Raw genomic sequence first — 19322 nt, 5'->3', positions numbered from 1 at the left:
AGACTGGAAACAATCCAAATGTCCATCAACATTAAAATGGACTATAAAAGGATGTGGAAACTTTAAGCAACTGAATTCAGCTAAGCAACTATGAGCATTAACATGAATAAAACTTTAAAACATAATGCTGAACAAAAGAAGGTACACATAGTATGATTCCACTTATACAAAACTCAAAATCAAACAAAAACCAAGTAATATATTATTAGGAGGGTTATCATGTGATAAAACCATAAGGAAAGCAAAGGAATGATTTCCACAAAATGCAGTAGAGTGGATGGATCAAAGAAAGATGCAGTTGGGGAGGGTCACAGGGCTGGGGGCAGCTCTAAAGTATTGACAATACCCTATATTTCTTGGCTTGGAAGGCAGGAGTCACAATTTGTTTCATTTTTGCACATTAAACTAAATGTGTAAGTTTTTCATAAACTTTTCAATATATGCTCTGTTTCACAATTTAAAAATTAAGGCACCATAAAAAAAACTTTAAATTCATAAGAATATTTACTAACAAGTCAAAAATGGCTTTTACATTTTTAAATGGGTGGGGATGGAGAATATGTGACAGAGACCATATGTGGTCCCCAAACCGTAAAATACTTACCATCTGGTCCTTTATAGAAAAATTTTGCCAACTCTAGGTTTAAGGAATAAATGATGACCAATGGAAGAAAGTATTACAGAACAGTTTCAGGGATGAGAAAAGGCTGAGCAACAAAGGCAAGATCCTGAACCAATCTAGTAAGGAGAAACGAGTGACTCAGAAGAGGGCACTGCAGCTCAACAGGAACCTCCTTGATCATGTGTAGAAAAGGTCCATGTAAGACCAAGAGCTGTGAGAACAACCATTGCTGATGTTTTCAATAGCACGTGACGAAAGAAAATGAAACCACCATCTCAAGGAACGTCCAGCTCAGTGAAACAGTGAGGAGGGGAGGACAGTATTAGACCCTAGATGCCACTGACACTACTGATTACAGCGGTTCCCGTTGTTTGCACACTGGCAACGGCAGCAGAGGGCAGGATGCCCAAGCACAGGAGTGTGCACTAAAATGGAAAGAAATCGCTTCAGCAAACATGTCAAATTCAAAACATTTAACAACCACTTACTCTGCACCTACTGTGCAGGGATAGTCACATTTGCCTCTTTAATCACGACAACAAATTATGAACAGGGAAGCTGAATATGAAAGACGTTAAAAACCCTTAGATCACAAATCTAATGAGTGACTGAGATGGTGTTCTCCCCACTCATCACAGCTGTCACATAAAACAGACATCTCAGCAGGGAAAGTGACAGATGAAAGGAGATAAGTAGTTATTTTCCACATTTATATCATGAAAAATCTTTTCACTAAATTGGTCTTGCTTTTCTCTCAAACACACCAGGAACACTCCCGTCTCAGGGCTTCCCCTCTTCCCGGAACACTTTTCCCTCAAACATCCACTCGGTTTGATCCCGCACCTTTTTCAAGTTTTATCTCAAATATTAAACGAACAGCCAAAAGTTAAATCACTAAGCATCCATTTAAGAAACTAGAAAAAGAGCAGTGGAATAAATCCAGTGAAAACAAAAAAAGATGACATGGATATGGATATAGATTTATAGATACATCTAAACAGAAATAGAAAACAAAGTTACAACAGAGAAGATCAATAAAGCCAAAAGTTGGTCCTTTGAAAAGACTTTCAAATCAACAAAGCAGGATGAGAGAAAAAACAGTAACTGGACTTAAAAAGACTACAGATTATGGTTTAAAAGATAATAAAAGTTTATTGTAAACAACTTTATGCCAGCAAATTTGAAAACTTCGGTGAAATGAATAAGCTTTAAAAAATATTAACTGTTAAATTTGACCAAAAAAGAAATAGAAGCTGAATGGTACTAAAATCATTAAAGAAATCAGTTTAAAAAATGTCCCTCAAAAACAGCATCAGATCCAGGTGTTTTTTTAAAAAGAGTTCATGAACACATTCATTCCAGTCATTCAATAAATAGACATTTCTGTTCTTACACAAAATCATCCAGAGAATAGAAAGAATACTTACTAATTCATTTTATAAGGCCATATAACCCCCAAAACAAGTTAAAGTAACAGATTAAAACTCACTGAATAAAAATGAATAAAACAAAACCTCATCCTTATAGCAGATAGAATACCAATAATGCAAGCCACAAAAAGATACTGCAATCATAAAACAAAAATAGGATGCTATGAAAAAGCACCATGAGAACAAAAATGAGCTCTAAGAAATTAAAAAGTACAGGAGAAATGACAAATTCAAAAAAACAGCAAAAATTTTTCTAAATAGAAAATAGGAGAGAAAAGAAAATTAAAAGACTAGTCCAGAATGTCCAGCATCCAAATAACTGAAGTACCAGAAATAGAAAAGAGAGGAAAGGAAGTCATCAAAGAACTAACTGAAGAAAATTTCTCAAATCAGAAGTCAGTAAGATTCTAGGAACTGTGAAATTTCATTATACTGAGGACCAAAAGGAGATTCTACATGCTTCAAGAGAGAGAAAACAAATCATATACAAAGGACCGTGAATCAGAGTGGCTTCAGACTTCAACTGGAAGCTAGAAGCCAACAGAGCAATGTTTTCACAATTCTGAGGGGAAATTATCTGCCACCTAGAATTATGCACTCACCAAGTTATAAGTCAAGTATTAGGTGTAGGATAAAAACACCTTAAATATAAGGTCTCACCTTGTACCCTTTCTCAAGAAGCTACTGAAAGATATACTAAAATGGGAGAGTAAAACAAAAAAGTTAAAAGTAAAAAATGCAAGAAACAGAATATCCTATGTAGGAGAGAGGTAAAGGAATTTCTAGGATGATGCTTGTGGTATAACAAAAAATATGTTTGGTCTTTGTCCCCTGTTCCTGGCAGAGCTCCTAAAACCCTTGGAACTTTGACAAAAGAGTCTTTTGTATGCTAATGAGATGACTCAGCTCTTTCCTTAATTCTAAGTCATTTTAGCAAATTATAGAACCTTAAGGGAGGTCGTAGGAACCTCCAGATTCGTAGTATCCTGGGCAGAAGTGCAAGGAACCTCATTTGCAGCTGGTGTCTAAAGCAGGGGCAATTTGTGGGTCTAAGCCCTTACCCTGTGGGGTCTGTGCTGACTCCAAGAAGTGCATAAAAGAAATAAACTGTAGGACACCCAGTTGGTGAAGGAGAACTGGAGAACTGATTGTTGTTGGAAAAGACACAACATTGAAGGAAGATTCCAAGATGACAGCTATATTAAGAGGGCAACCAGTCCACACTGAAATTTTTCTTTTTTTTTTTTTTTAATTTTTGGCTGCGTTGGGTCTTCACTGCTGCACACGGGCTTTCTCTAGTTGTGGCGAGTGGGGGCTACTCTTCATTGCAGTTCGCGGGCTTCTCATTGCAGTGGCTTCTCTTGTTGCAGACCACTGGGCTCTAGGCACGCGGGCTTCAGTAGTTGCGGCACGGGGGCTCAGTCGTTGCAGCACGCAGGCACTAGAGCACAGGTTCCGTAGTTGTGGCGCACGGGCTTAGTTGCTCCATGGCATGTGGGATCTTCCCGGACCAGAGATCGAACCTGTGTCCTCTGCATTGGCAGGTGGATTCTTAACCACTGCGCCACCAGGGAGGTCCCCATACTGAAATATTGATAGTTGCACTCTGTGGACAGTCGTATTGCTAGATGCCATTACCAAGATGCCTACTACCCTCTTCTTAGCCAGAGGACAGAATGCCCAGGTAAGCCTGGCTCAGATTCTTAATTGTACTTGCCTTGATGAAGTTCCTGCTCTCCCCTTCATGTCAACTACCTGAACCAAACGAGCACACTCATTTAACTGACGTACTCCTGAGAGCTGGAGGTAGAAAACACAGAGCAGTCCACTCTCTGACCACATTTCTGCCAATCATCCATACCTGGTGACATGAGAATCCTGCCAGATGTCTCAACTATGAGCCCTATGACATTCCCCATAACTCACTCAGGGTCTTGCCCACCCACTTCCCCAGAAGGGAATCTTGTAAACCAGGAAGCCAAAAGTCAGACTCTGACACAGAGACTGTTCAATGTGTCTTTTTCCGTAAGCTTTCATCTAACAGTGCCAGCTAAGTCAACACTCGGTACTGTGAATTTGGCAATATTCTATTTTGTACCCTAGGTGTTACGTACATAGGTGTAGTATTCTCTAAATTGCATGTGTATGTTTTAAACACATCTGTATGCAAAATGCACATTTTACAGAAAAAGTTTTAAATAAAGAGTAGAGCAGTATGTATAGTGTGCTGCCATTAGTTTAAAAAAAGGAAAGAAAGAGAATACGTGTACATACCTGCTTGTACCTGCAAAAAATACCTCTGGGAGATTAAGAAACAGATCACAGTGACTGCGTCTAGTGAAGACAATTGGGTGGCTGAGGATCAGGGGTGGGGTGGGAAACAGACCTTTTACTGTATAGCCTTTTAAAACTTTTGAATTTCCTAACACTATGAATTTCAAAGGCATGAATGCATACATACATACATGAATAAATTCAATGACTTCTCTGATTTAGCTCTAGGATTTTGGCAAATCACAACTCTGAGTCTTTAATAATAGCGATAATACCTCAAACACTGGTGACAGAATCAAATAAGCTTTTGTAAAAAGCCCTTTGAAATCATCAAATACTATGTACATCTGAAAGGTATGATTATTGAAAAATATCTATCCTGTCTCTTCCTTTCTCCTTACTGTACATAGAAAGTGTCATTCCTTCTCCATATGGTAAGTTTTATTTAGCAGTTAGGAAAACACTGGCTTAAACTAATTCATGTGAAGCTATTTAGATTTCAGAAACACCTAACGAAGCCTGCAACAAGTTCACCTGCTACAAATTCCTCACAATACTACTAGTGCTTTTCACACATGTTAAACCATCACAACGACCCTTTGTGCGGCTCTAAGTGAACAGGAAAGCCCTGTGTGAACTGCCACGAGTTCAACAAGACCTATAGAGGGACCCTAAGATACCCAACCTTATGGCAAGTTCATCCAACATAGAAACCAGCAAGACAAAGTCCCTGTACTCAGGGAGCCCACAATCTGTTAGTGATCCCAACAGTATTTAAGTGCTATGTGGAGGTTGTTTTTCTCAAGACCAAGGGAGGAACACAGAGTTAGTCACCTAACTCATAGGGACTGCAGAAACAGCAAGGGAGGCTGCTAGGAAGAGGTGCTGAAGTCATACTTCAGCCAAGCTGGAAGGAACAGTAGGAATTAAACAAGTAGATATACAGGGGTGGGACTTCAGGCAGACAGAATAACAGAGGCAAATCATCAAAGAGTAACAGAGCATTCAGCAAACTGCAGGAGGCCATGGGGATACTGTGTTCTGCATTTCTGGACAAATGAGCCTGTCATTATTAACATCTGGGTTATACTTGGTATAAAATAACGTTTAATAGTGTTTATTTCCTGTTATCAGAGCATAAAGGACAACATACAATTATTTTTCCATTATAATCTAAGGGGCCTTGGTAGAAATTTATTAAACCTAAATAGTTTTGAAAGTCTAAGATTCCAAATATCCAGAGTCAGGCAATGTTAAATGATGAAAATTATTGTCATCTCTGATTAGGAGGAAATCAGAAGCGAAGAGTAGATAATGGTAGAAAAGTACTCCTTTGGTTGTTCTTTTTTTTAAAAGTATATGCAACTTCCAGAAAGGAGGACATTAATGGAGACGACAGATGTATAGCATTACTCTCTCTGTTTAAACAACAACAAAAAAATTTCATTCCACGTTCTGAGGGAGAGACTCATCAGACTGTGATAGCGGCCAGCAACTGTGTCCAAACAGAAAATGGTACCATAAATGACAAAGATGTCCAACAGGTGAATTAACTGCTTCTCAACGTTGTCTGTCATACTGCACACCTACATGATTCTTTCTCTGAGCAACTCTGAGAGCTTACATCACTCAGGGGAAAAGGGAAACAGCATCTCCAAAATGACTGACATCAAAGAGGCAGAAGAGCAGGGACAATTTCCATAAAGCACATGGCAGACAAAGTTTAAAGGAATAATTAGAGGTTTTTTATAACTCGCCTGTATTGACATTATGCCAGATGATTTTACAGACTATTCAAATCGTTCATGGCAGGGATTTAGGTCAGGTATATAAAAGGTCTACCTGGCTGAAGCAGTTCTATGATTACCTGGCCCCACCGTCCAGACAAACAGCTGAGGGCTATCTTGCAGCAATAACCTCAGCCTTGGGCAGGTTAGAAATACTGTTTAGATAAAGAGGGGGTGTGGTTGCTACAATTATGTAGTTTAAGAAATACAATTTTCTGTAAAGCAGGTATTGTTTCCAAGTTTTAAGACTAAGCAGAAAGTCTAGCCACTGTATGTCACAACGGTCGCAGTGGAATACTGAAACCTCACCCATGTGGGAGTCAAATTTCTTGGAACTTCAACTACCTTGCTCTAGGTATGAATTCAAAAGGTAAGCATCAATGAAGATAGCCATCACAAACCCATGCAAAGCCCCACGATGCCATTAGAGAGACACAGTGTGCTTCAGGAAGAAAGAGGAAAAAAGCCTCTCACAAGCAAAAATAATTTAAATTATAAATAAAATAGCCACCGAGCAGACAAGAGAGACAAAATTCATGCAATATCTGAAGTTCATACACTTCACTAAGAACCTATTTACTCTGATTTTACATTTAGAATTTACTCCTACATTTGATATAGTTTCTAAAAGCATACTGTTTCCTATTTCAGGGAAGCAGAGAGGCAATTAATAAGTTGGAGTCATCTACAGTCAGAATCACTGACAAGGCATACTGACAGCACCCAGATGCAACAGCGAAGAGCCTGACATGGGAGAAGAAAAATCATTTTTATAAAACAATGTAGAACCCAAAACACAAAGCAAAATGGAGCCTTTAGTAGGCGTGAAACAGCTACCACTAAAAACAGCAGTGGCCTCTGAGAAGATCATCGTATTACACACGTGTGTGCACAACAGAATGGATAAATCTCTTGTCATGAGACCTGTGTTCTGGTTCTGCTGCTTGATCACAAGCCATTCAGCTTCTTCTGAGCTCAGCTCCCCCAGTAAAATCAGGATAATACTTCCTTGCCCTACCCACTGGACAGACTGCCATAAAGAGCTGAAAAAATAATCTATATAACAGCATTTGAAAAATGTAACAAACTATACAATATATGACTCTAAGAATATGTTAGAATATGTTTTGTATACTCTAAGACAATATATTTAAATCAATTTCTATTTAAATGGCTAAATAAAAAACTATGCTTCTCTTAATAGCAGAAAATTAACTTACATGGTACCATTTATCCCCTCCCCCAAATAGCCAGTTTTCTTTCCTACTATTAGCAAGAAAAAAAGAAAGAGTTTTAAAGCAAGAGAAAGATTTTAGCATCTGAAATAGGATAGATATATATACGTATAACTGAATCACTTTGCCGTACACCTGAAACTAACACAACATTGTACATCAACCATACTTCAATAAAAAAAGAAATTTTAAAAAATAATAATAAATTAACCAACTACAAAAGGAAAAAAAAAGATTAGCTGCCCTTTGGAAACCAGATAGGTCATATATAGCATTTCTTTTGATAGGAAAGACATTTCAAAATGAGAAAAGATAAAATATTTTTTTAAATGAAAAATGAATACCCATACCTAAAAATGTAATATGAAATAAAATATCTATTATAGTTACATTACAGAGCAATTTTTTTAAACTGTAGGTCATAATCAGTATGGAAAATATTAGAGTACATTATTTTTAGTAAAGGTTAAGTATCATTTTATAGAATTTTGTTTTACTTAATATCTATTATTACCATGTATATATGTACTTATTTTCTAGGTAAAGGTACAGTTTACTTCCTTAATGTTCTCCTATTATTGCATCAATTTCCTGGCCTGGTCTTGGCTGCCTGTCCCAATCTATCCATGTGCTCCTTAGGAAGCTCCTCAGCCTGCATGCTCCTTACTATCGGTAAGCCCTTCCCTGGTCTATGCCCACTTTCTTATGCTTAGAGCCTGTACCTGCAAGAACAGCAGTTGCAAGTTCTCAAACAGACACACACAAAATGAATTTAGTATATACAACAGAGTTGCTCTGATTGGGCATAGGCTACATATTCCATCAAGAGAAGGGGTACATAGAAAGATGTGTATTTTATCATATAGATGTCATACTTGGGGCCACCTCTGAAACTACACAGAATCCATTCTACTTCCCAGCAAAAGATCTCTATCTCTTTCAATTAAGGGATGAAAAATGACAGCAGAGAAATGTAAAAAATAGGACTGAAGAGAGGTACTGTCAAAGGAATAACAACAGATCAACAGACCAAGCCAATCAATCACTGACAGCTATTCTGAATCTGAACACTATTATAGAACAGTCCTGAGGAAAAATACTGAAAAGAACTAAATAGCTACAAAAATACACACACACACACACACACAAATGCTGGTGTTTCATCATGCATGTCATTAGTACAAAGAGAGAAGAAGAGAACATAATACCTATTACCTGTTCTCTCTGCAAGTCCACATTGCTATCATTTCTCTCATGTTCTACAGGCCAAAATCTACTTTGGAAAACATGTTCTTACAAATCAATCCACTCTGATTGAAACAGATGGACATGTCAATCCAAATGACCAATATGCAGAAACAGAGCAAACTCAGGGTTTGCTGAATTCACTTTTTATTGACCGTGTCTTTTGCCAATTCTCACCTACTTTCAAACATCTATCAAGTAAATTATCAAACATTTAATTTTACCAAGTGCCAGACAAATAGGTGATTCTGTACCAAAATACTGAAAATGTGGTTATCCTGATTTGTAAAACTCATTCCAGGCATAAATGCTAATTAAACCATACTACCATTGATCAGTAAAAGGCTCAAATAGGCATTTAAGGGCTGAATAAAACATGAGTCTGGAAATTCACAGTGAAAATACATATGAGTAAGAAAGAAAGTGCAAATCTCTATAAAATAAGTGTTGTAAAATATGCACTAAGGGAAAATTGAGGAAGTGAAGAAGATCCATTTGTGCTACATAAGGTCCTAAAGACAGCATTAAAGCTTTTAGAATCACCTATGCAAAAAGCAAGCACCACAGAGAAATGAAAGAAGGTTGAGACTGGGAATAAACAAACAGGAACCTGATGAAAGGAAGAAACAAACATGACTGTGTTGATGAGGTCTATATTGTTACTACTCCACCAAACAACACCCTTCTCACAGGGAGTGCACAGGAAATTGGACAAACAATGCTGTCCAGCTACAAAACCCACCTTAGTGAAGGCTGAACATGAGTGAGAAAATAAAACAAAATGTCAATCAGTGCAGCTGAGATTTCCAGAAATAATTTTTACTTATTATGTAATATTTACTTACTATCTCTAAAATTTTGAATGTTTTGAATTTTTCTTAATGCACTGACATACATGAAAAGTTTGTGTATAAAAATGCAAGCTAAGAAAAAGAAAAACTGTTTATCATTGATACTAGTTAAAAATATAATAGTAAGATAATTCCAAATAAGAGCAATTCTGATGAATAAAATTAGCACTTGGTATAAAATATGTAAAACTGGGCTTCTCTGGTGGCGCAGTGGTTGAGAATCTGCCTGCCAATGCAGGGAACACGGGTTCGAGCCCTGGTCTGGGAAGATCCCACATGCCGCGGAGCAACTAGGCCCGTGAGCCACAATTACTGAGCCTGCGCGTCTGGAGCCTGTGCTCTGCAAAAAGAGAGGCCGTGATAATGAGAGGCCCGTGCACCGCGATGAAGAGTGGCCCCCGCTTGCCGCAACTAGAGAAAGCCCTTGCACAGAAACGAAGACCCAACACAGCCATAAATAAATAAATTTTTTTTAAAAAATATGTAAAACTATCAGTAAAAAAAGGCAGCGGTAAAATGAAAAAAATTATAAATGGATTTCCATTCTAAAACACTTAAATAGCTATAGTATTATATCAATTTAAAAGCCAATAGACGAGCATTAAACAAAAAAAAATAGAAGGCACGCACAAAATACACAGAAGCAAATTAGATGATACCTTTCTATAATATAATAATGCTGATAATTAACCTCCAAGTAAGTTTATCCCCTTCCCTCAATCAACTCACCCAACATTTTCCGCATCTTCATCACACTCAGCTTTATACTTGCAAGGTCCACACTTGGAGTGTTTTCTGTGAACTTCTGCCCCTGACCCTTCCTCTTCTGTTTAAAAAGAAAAATTAAATTTTCAACCAAAAGTTGGGATCCTTTCCAGATATGCTTCATGTTTTCAGCAGCCATTATCCTACTTCTGGGGAAAATGTACCCAAGCTCTTGAAAACAATCAGTTCCAAAACTCTATCAATGCTTGAGTCCAAGAATGTTGACAATACAGAGTACAACATATTTTGTGAAAAAAAAAGTATTGGGGCTAGAAAAATAATCCCTTAACCTATGTACAGTGGAACAGTATGCTAGATTTTGTTGATTCTTTAAAAGAATTACCAAAACATTAAATAAGAGAGAGGAAAAAAAAACATGAGCAATAAATTTAGTCCAGTGATTACCCTATCGAAATAGCCTGTGCAATCCTGGTTAGCAAATAAGTGATTAAACAAAGCAGAGTCTAACCACTACCTTTTCCTCACATCAGTTTCACACCTGCCTTAAAAATTATCTCCAAATTTTAAAAAGGAAAGGGGTCTATTTACAAAGAACTTGCCCTTTTCTACTTTACCACCTAGCACAGCCAACAACACCCAGAATACAGAAGGGTACGCGTCTCCCATGACCCAGCACAAAAAAACAGTGCATACCACCAGCCCCCAACTCAGCTCATATCCCACATTTAGGGAACCCTACACTTCTGGGTCTTAACTAGAGTGGATCCTACCCTGATAACCGCAAACTGGGCAGGGAGATCAGTTCTGAAGCCAATTTAGGGATTACAGTTTACTCAAGGGATTTCCCAGTCTGGTTTGGGAAAGCACACCTTATTGAGGGGGTGTCAATCAGCAGAGAAGATGTTATAAGGAAAGCACACAAACGTAAGTGCCTGTTTGGTACTATTACCAAACTTGCCATTTTGTGTGTCTGCCTACACTTTAAGTAGAAATCCTTCCCAAATTCTAATGAATACTCCCAAAACAATTCCAGGGAGCATAATCCTAAGTATTTCTAAGGCCTCAGAAACATAATGAGATCTAGAAATCATACAGCCACCATGAGCTCACTAAAGTTTGTATATTAATCTGAGCAAACCACTTAGCCTTTCTAACTCACACTCCCTAAAAAAAAATTGCCAACAACCAACATCCTCAGGGCAAGATATCCAGTATTTGTACCATATAAGCAAATGTGGAGATCAACTTCCACTTCTTTAATATAGTAACAATGACAGTTTCCTAACTGAATATCTGACCACAGGGGCTGGACCACATGATCCTTTAAAGTCCTTTCCAGCTCTAAGATCCAGAATTTATGATCTCATCCTTCACACATGATCATGAAGTTTCTGCTTGAACATGTCCATTTAAATTAAATTCTATTGTTGGACAGTTTAAATCTTTTTTTTTTTTTAAGGTCAAACTGTCATCCTTGAAATTCTTTCTCAGAACAGTTCTTCTACTCTCTAGGTGACCTTCAAAGTCCCTTCCAACTCTAAAATGTTAGGATTCTATGAAATGTAGAAGGGTGGAATAAGGTTTCAGATAGTACTGAAAGGATCACAACTGTAGTTTTCATTTGCATAAGTGTGAATTTTACCAGAGTATGTTTTTTCTTTTAGTGCATCCCCAGAGCACCTCAAACTTACTTTGCATACAGTGGATACTCATTAAGAATTACAGCCTCATTAGACCATGAAATAGATCAGTCATTCTCAATTCTAATAATTCAGAGTAAACTGAATTACCAAATATTAGTTTTTAAAACAGTTTTTAAATATTGTACCTTGAAAATTCCCTATGAGCAAAAATTTGTAAGCAAGGGATGGGAGAGTGTTATATACTCTGGTCCAAGCTAAAATCACCTGGGGATGATCCTAAGGAGAGGGCACCTTGGTGTAACTTCAGTTTAACAGGTGCAACATTTCCCCTTTGTCTGACAACAAACCTATAATGAAAAATAAATGCAGGAAAAAAAGAATGCTAAGGGCTAAGGGGGATAGAGGGATTGGGGGTGATAGCTGAGGGGTACAGGGTTTCTTTCCGGGATAATGAAAATGTTCTAAAGTTGGCTGTGGTGATGAATGTACAATTTTGTGAATACGCTAAAAGCCACTGAATTACATACTTTCAATGGGCAAACTGCATGGTATGTGAATTTTATCTCAATAGAGCTGTTTTTTAAAAGTGAAAGAAAAAAAATGCTTTTTAAGGGGTATTTGAAACTTACCTCCCTCTCCAGATCCAGAACCATTATCTGAGAAGAAAAATAAAGAATGAATATGAATACTTTTCCTGGAAATCTCATCTTATCAAATAGTAAAATTTCTTATCAAAAATCAAACTGTGATATCCATTCTCATGTAGCCCTTTTTCTCATTTTTTCTGGATATCTAACAGTTTATTCTTATATACTTATTTTGTACCTTTCTTCAAATATAAATTACTTGGACACATAATCCATACCTCATACATCTTTGTAGCCCATTCAGGAAATACCCAGGTGCCTTGTACAGAGTAAAAACCGATAAATATTATAAAGTAAATGGCTAAATAGAAATAACTTTAAATAACTCACTTAAAAGGTAGAAGAAATTTTTAATTTTGTTAAAGCTTGAAAGGAATAAAGAATAAACTGCTTTTATTAAAAAGGGAGGAAAAGAGCTTTGGGTCTTGCTCCAAAAATCTTCTTCATTAAATCTGTGGATAACAGCCAAAAGCCAAAAGATATGAAAAGCCCCAAGGTTTAGAAGGAAAGAACCTCAAGGTTGAGGTTTTCATATTACTGATGAAATTAACTTCCTCTAGGAAACCTCACCAGAGGGAATCTCACCAAGGTGTAGGTGAGAAACTTGTTACTAGTCAAATTAAAGAGCCTCCCTCAAAGTTACCAGCAAGAAGCCGGAGTAAAATGTAATTAATTTAAAATATGTATTTTATAATCCTAGAAGAACCAACATATGGCGCAGAGCATGTTGAAAAGAGGGCAATGGTGCAGTATCATAAGTGTGGAACAGAGATGGCAAGTGATGAACTAAACACTTTACCCAGCACTTTCTAGGGAGGAGGATTTCCTAGAGAATCCATTCCAGTTCTTCAAATAGTTCTCCAGAGTAGGAGACACCCTCAACAATATTGCTCCCTTCCCCCCTTCCCTTCAATCTCCTGCAGACTATAATAAAAGTCCCAAACGTGGTAGAAACAGGAAGAACTGGAAAAAAAATACATATTTTATGTAGCATCCACTTCAACTCTTCATGGGATTTTATACAAAGTCTTACATTGTATTCATTTTGATTGATCAACCATAAAAAAATTATATCTTCTCTGAGAAAGCAAAGAGGAAAAGAGTAAAAGAGCAGAAAAAAAGACAAGGAAAAAGGGAACTCAGAAGTATTTTTATTACCAAACTTTTCTTAGGAAAACTCTCTTTGTCCCTTCTATTCCATATACATTGACTGGGTACTTATTATGTGTTAGACAACATACACATAATAAGTAAAAGGTAGATATAAACTGATAAATAAGACAGTTCCAGTGCATGACATACTTACTCACTCCCAATCTTTTTTCCAACTAATGTCCAATTTTAATAAATATAATATCTCACACCTTCCTTAAGGGTCATTTAAAATTGTGAAATAAATTAAATATACTGTGACTATTCTGATAATGAGGTTGAGTTCTTCTTGTCAATCATATTTTCGCTGGACACACGCCTTCCCCTGCCCCAACCCTGGGATTATGATATACCTCCCTAGGCAGGACATAGTACTTTCCTGTTGAGAAACAGGATCTGGCCAAAGGCAGATGTGTTGGATAAATGAAATACAGTACGATATTTACATAGAGATATGCACAAAGTGTGAATAAATTCTGCCAGGAGATACCAGAGAAGAAAGATTTCACAGAGTAGAAAAGGCTTAAGCTCAATCTTAAAGCATAAAAAAGTTCTCAAATAAGCAAAGGAGAATGTTGTTCCTAGCACAGGGAATAGGACCAACACCAGACCAAATGACATGAACAACTCTGGCCCCAGCCAGAAGATAACAAAATCAATATAGCACCTTATAGCTTAGCTCATTCAATTCTCACTTAACCCCAGGAGATGACATCCATCTAACAATTTAGGTATGTAACTGGGGCTCAAAGCAGCTAAGTGACTTGTGTAAGGTCATACAGTAAACAAGAGCTGGAGTTACTTTAAAGTCAAGTCTTGTAACCCTAGTGCAGTGCTCTTTCCAGCTCTTTCCACTCTGCCTCCCAATGCTTAATATTCACTGCTTATCAAAGCAGTTGGTGTCTTAAACTTCTCATAAAGGATGCATAATTAATTTGGGATTATAAAGAACGCCATATTCCTTCTTAGTTACTAAATCAAGTCTGTGAAACATAATGTACTTAGAGAAGTGTATAAGAACCATATCAAATGATAGTCTATTGGCCTAAGAGCATCTAATTATTTAGTGTATGGAAAAGAATTTGGCCTTGCCCAAAGAGAGTTTTGGCCTTCGCCCTCAGCTTCTGGAAGGCAATCGATGTTTAGGAAGGGTGTTGACCACATCAGACCTTAGGGTGGGACAAGCCACACTCAATACTCTTAGGGCAGGGGCTGGCCACACCAGAAATACCAACCACACAGTTCAGAGTGGGGGCTTTGAGTCATGTGGTATTAGTGTACCTGGAGTTTGAGATCAACCACATGGGCCATCAATCAATTACGCTTATGTAATGGAGCCCCAATAAAAACATAGGCACTGTAATATACAGGGAAAGAAAGGAAATGGAGTAATCATGTAAGAATAGTCTCCACCTTTACTGCTAACCTTCATACAATAATTCTATTACAATACCTCACTCTGCATCCCTGCCCCCAAATACAAACGCAAGTAAGATACTAATATTAATGCCTTCTAAAATTAACCATTACCAATTCAGGAAGGAAAAGACAAGGAAGTAAATACAAACAATTGGGGGAGGTGGATGACGAGGGCTAGCAAACAGAAATGAGAAGATATAAAAAGAGAAGAGATTGGACAGAGACACATCCTGGGATGCCACTAATGACTTCCTATGGATACTCCCCACTCCTTCCCCACCCCCCAAGATAAAAATCAACAAAATGGATCCCATAGCATTTCCCACCCCAAATCTTATCCTGTCTTCTATTCAAACCATAAGGCAAAAGATATGCAAAGTCCCCACCAAAAAAAAGCATTAAGCATTAAAAACGTCCTGAGAAGTAACATAGTCGGTACAAGACTACCTGGGGTTAAAAAGCAACATGAAATGGAGGCAAAAAAGAGCTCCCCCATTCCCCACATAATCATCACCAAACCATACAGCAGTTTTGGGAATAAACCTCTGACTGGAAACTTCCTCTTACAAGTATGGCAGAACCATTTCTAACATTTTTTCAGAAGAATATCACACATACCAGAGTAGCATGGTCCCCTTGCTACTACTGTTATCTCTTTCTGGTGCTTACAAGCAGCCCTTCTGAGGAAGCATTCATTTTGGTACGTGTCCCCATTTGATCCACAGACGGGAATATAATTTGTATGGCACTGCAAAAGAAACAAAAATAAATTCTCAGACTAGGCATGAATATTAATAGTTCATTTCATATTCATGAATGCAATACCATAGTATTATGACATACTTCTACTACAAAAGAGTTTGTTCTTTTATTTGGTTTTTAAAAAGAAGAGTTATGCTACTTTCTCATACCTTTTTTCACAATCATAATGAAAATTAACTATCAACTATCCATAAAAATGAGAATGAAAATCCCTATCCTATCTACATCATTTGCTTGTGATCCAGGGAGATAATATAAGAGGAAATGCTTGCCAATGTTTGTCATGAGCACTAATGATGTAATGTCATTTCATTATTATCAAAATTCACTTATTCAATACGTCTAGTACACAAAGTCTCAAGGTAAATGCTAGAGTAGAAAAATGAACTCTGTTCTCAGAGACCTTACGATCTTGGTAGCGAACCATATAAATAGGAAATATATATATATATATATATATATATATATATATATATATATATACACACATATGATCATGTACTAAATCAAAAGTATAGACAATAAATGTAATATCTAATACCTATTACTGTAAACTGAAGTATTCAAGAAAAGCCTCCTCAGAGAAAGTGAAATGTGAACTGGGTCTTGAAGGATTAGTAGATGAAAAGAAAAAAGATGATTCATGTTTGAGAAATGACACTGAATTGGTATGTTTAAAAAACTTTAACACTTCTAAATGTCAAAAATATCATAAAGAACTAAAGTTTTAAAATCTGGGGAAAATAGTATAATATGACATAACTTATTACTAAAAGAGAGACAGTACAAATTAATACAAAAGATAAATTTACAAAAAATAACAAATGGTCAATTAATATATAAAAAATGCTGAGGGGCTTCCCTGGTGGCGCAGGGGTTGAGAATCTGCCTGCCAATGCAGGGCACACGGGTTCGAGGCCTGGTCTGGGAAGATCCCACATGCCGCGGAGCAACTAGGCCCGTGAGCCACAATTACTGAGCCTGCGCGTCTGGAGTCTGTGCTCCGCAACAAGAGAGGCCGCGATAATGAGAGGCCCGCGCACCGCGATGAAGAGTGGCCCCCACTTGCCGCAACTGGAGAAAGCCCTCGCGCAGAGACGAAGACCCAACACAGCCATAAATAAATAAATACAAAATTAAAAAAAAAAAAAGAATATTAAAAAAAAAAAATGCTGAGTTTCACTAGCAATCAGAGTGGTACATGAAAACACAATGCTATTTTTAGCTTATAAAACTGGTTATTAGACAAACAAAAAATTCAGTTTGGTGGGCATACCAATATACCTGTTGTGCTAATTTAAACTGGCTCAATCTTTTGAGAACATAATTTAACAATACATTTCAAGAGTTCTAAAAAAGAAATGTGATTTTTTATCTAGAATTACACATTTAGGGATATATCTGAAGGAAACTATTATAGATGAAAATTTATTACAGTCATTTCAAATAGAAATGTATTCATATCTAAAACATAGAAACAACCTAAATATCCAACAAGGCAATATTTATTTAAACCATGCTATATCTGTTCAAGGAGTCACTGAGCATTACCCTTTATAAGAATACTGTGTGACAGAAAAAGATGTTAGGTGAAAAGTAGGTGATAATACCATATACGTAACTTCTGAGAATTTTGTGCCCTTTTTCTTTTTTTGGATCCGTTGGATCTTTGTTGCTGCGCGCGGGCTTTCTCTAGTTGCGGCGAGCGGGGGACTACTCTTCGTTGCAGTGCGCGGGCTTCTCACTGCGGTGGCTTCTCTTGTTGCGGAGCACGGGCTCTAGAGCACAGGCTCAGTAGTTGCGGTTCACACGCTCTAGAGCGCAGGCTCAGTAGTTGTGGCGCACGGGCTTAGTTGCTCCGCGGCATGTGGGATCTTCCCAGACCAGGGATCGAAGCCGTGTCCCCTGCATTGGCAGGTGGATTCTTAACCACTGCGCCACCAGGGAAGTCCCTGCCATTTTTAAATGTATTATCTAGTCCACAAAACTGAATGCAAATTTCTTAAATAATTTGATAATATAAAAATATAGCAAGAAAATAAATTACATATATATACACATATATATCTAATTTAGAAAAAATAAATATTCATAGAGTAAATCCTGGAAGAAAACACCAGTAAATTTTTCACATTACTTGTCACCATAGTTTTTTATTTCCATGTATATGGTTTTCTGTATTTCTCAATTTTTCTGCAAAGAACAAGGCTTACTTTTATCATTTATTTACTTTTTAAAAAGTGGTCAACTTACTTTATGAATCTTAAATATGGCATGCTACCCCAGGTCAAACATTGGTAAAAACAATTTCTAATAAAATATTTTATAACCAAGTTGATTTGCTATACAATATCAGCAGACTCCTACATCAACTTTAGTTAAAACTAAAATTTTACTTTAGGATGCCTTCCTATACTCCTCTAATTCTTCAAGGATCACTTACTTTATTCTCTCCCCCCCTAAAATGTACACAATAACTTGTATGATGTCTGCAGGAATCAATGTTACTCTGTAATTATACACTGTATAATTAGCAAAAAAGACCATAAGCTCCAAGATGTCAAATGCTAAGTCTATGGACTTCTCAAGCCAACTCTTCACTCAACAAACATCTAATAACTTTCTAACGTAGTGCTCACAAAGGTGCTAATATCGCCCCCTAGGGGTGGGTGCCCCTATGGAGGCATTTTTGGTTGTCACAATGAGAAAGGGACGTTACTGTCATTTAGCAGATGGATTCCAATGGTGCTCGGTGTACTGCAAAGGAAAGGATAGTTCCACACAACATACATACCATACAATTTCTCAGTGCATCTCTAGCCATTCATGTAGGAACTATGGTAAGACCATATACAAATAAGACTGTTCTAGCTTCTAATAGCTTTTATTCTAGCATCCACCATACCTCTACTTTTTTGTTTTCAAATACTACTAGTATGAAATTGCTACTGATGATCTTTTTAAAAATCCAAATATTCATTATAAGTAAATATAAGCATCTGACTACTATATATTGTCTTCTAGTGTAATCATGCCCAAACATTTACATTTTGAAATACTTATTTTACTATAAATTACTTTCATTTCTCCTTTACATTGCAAGTGTATATTATAGTGATTTCTTTAATTATGTGCTTATGTAGGTTACATTATCTACAAATTTCATTTAAGAATAGAAAAGAAATGGAATATAAATTATTGGTTATAAAAAAGGGTTATTGGGCTTCCCTGGTGGCGCAGTGGTTGAGAATCTGCCTGCCAATGCAGGGCACACGGGTTCGAGCCCTGCTCTGGGAAGATCCCACATGCCGCGGAGCAACTAGGCCCGTGAGCCACAATTACTGAGCCTGCGCGTCTGGAGCCTGTGCTCCGCAACAAGAGAGGCCGCGATAGTGAGAGGCCCGTGCACCGCGATGAAGAGTGGCCCCCGCTTGCCACAACTAGAGAAAGCCCTTGCACAGAAACGAAGACCCAACACAGCCATAAATAAATAAATAAGCAAATACTTAAAAAAAAAAAAAAAAAAAAA

The 19322-nt window shown here is 37.3% G+C and overlaps 1 protein-coding gene across 3 annotated transcripts in view; it reads right to left on the bottom strand.

Moving 5' to 3' along the window:
• Positions 1-19322, bottom strand: part of TMEFF1 (transmembrane protein with EGF like and two follistatin like domains 1) — a 93167-nt gene that overhangs the window by 33930 nt on the left and 39915 nt on the right. For all 3 annotated transcript variants that reach the window (XR_014247898.1, XM_082404121.1, XM_082404122.1), the window contains 3 exons: positions 15650-15779; positions 12443-12469; positions 10174-10270 (listed from right to left, as the gene is read on the bottom strand). Coding sequence is in view for 2 of the 3 variants with exons in the window: in XM_082404121.1 (XP_082260247.1) it covers positions 10174-10270; positions 12443-12469; positions 15650-15779 (254 nt within the window). In the remaining variant the exon portion in view is untranslated. The remainder of the gene's footprint in view (positions 1-10173; positions 10271-12442; positions 12470-15649; positions 15780-19322) is intronic.

This window comes from Balaenoptera borealis (assembly GCF_965194805.1).
Source record: "Balaenoptera borealis genome assembly, chromosome: 8".
Classification (NCBI taxonomy): Eukaryota; Metazoa; Chordata; class Mammalia; order Artiodactyla; family Balaenopteridae; genus Balaenoptera; species Balaenoptera borealis.
The sequence above is the reverse complement of the archived record's forward strand: the minus strand, read 5'-3'. Positions and strand labels throughout refer to the sequence as shown.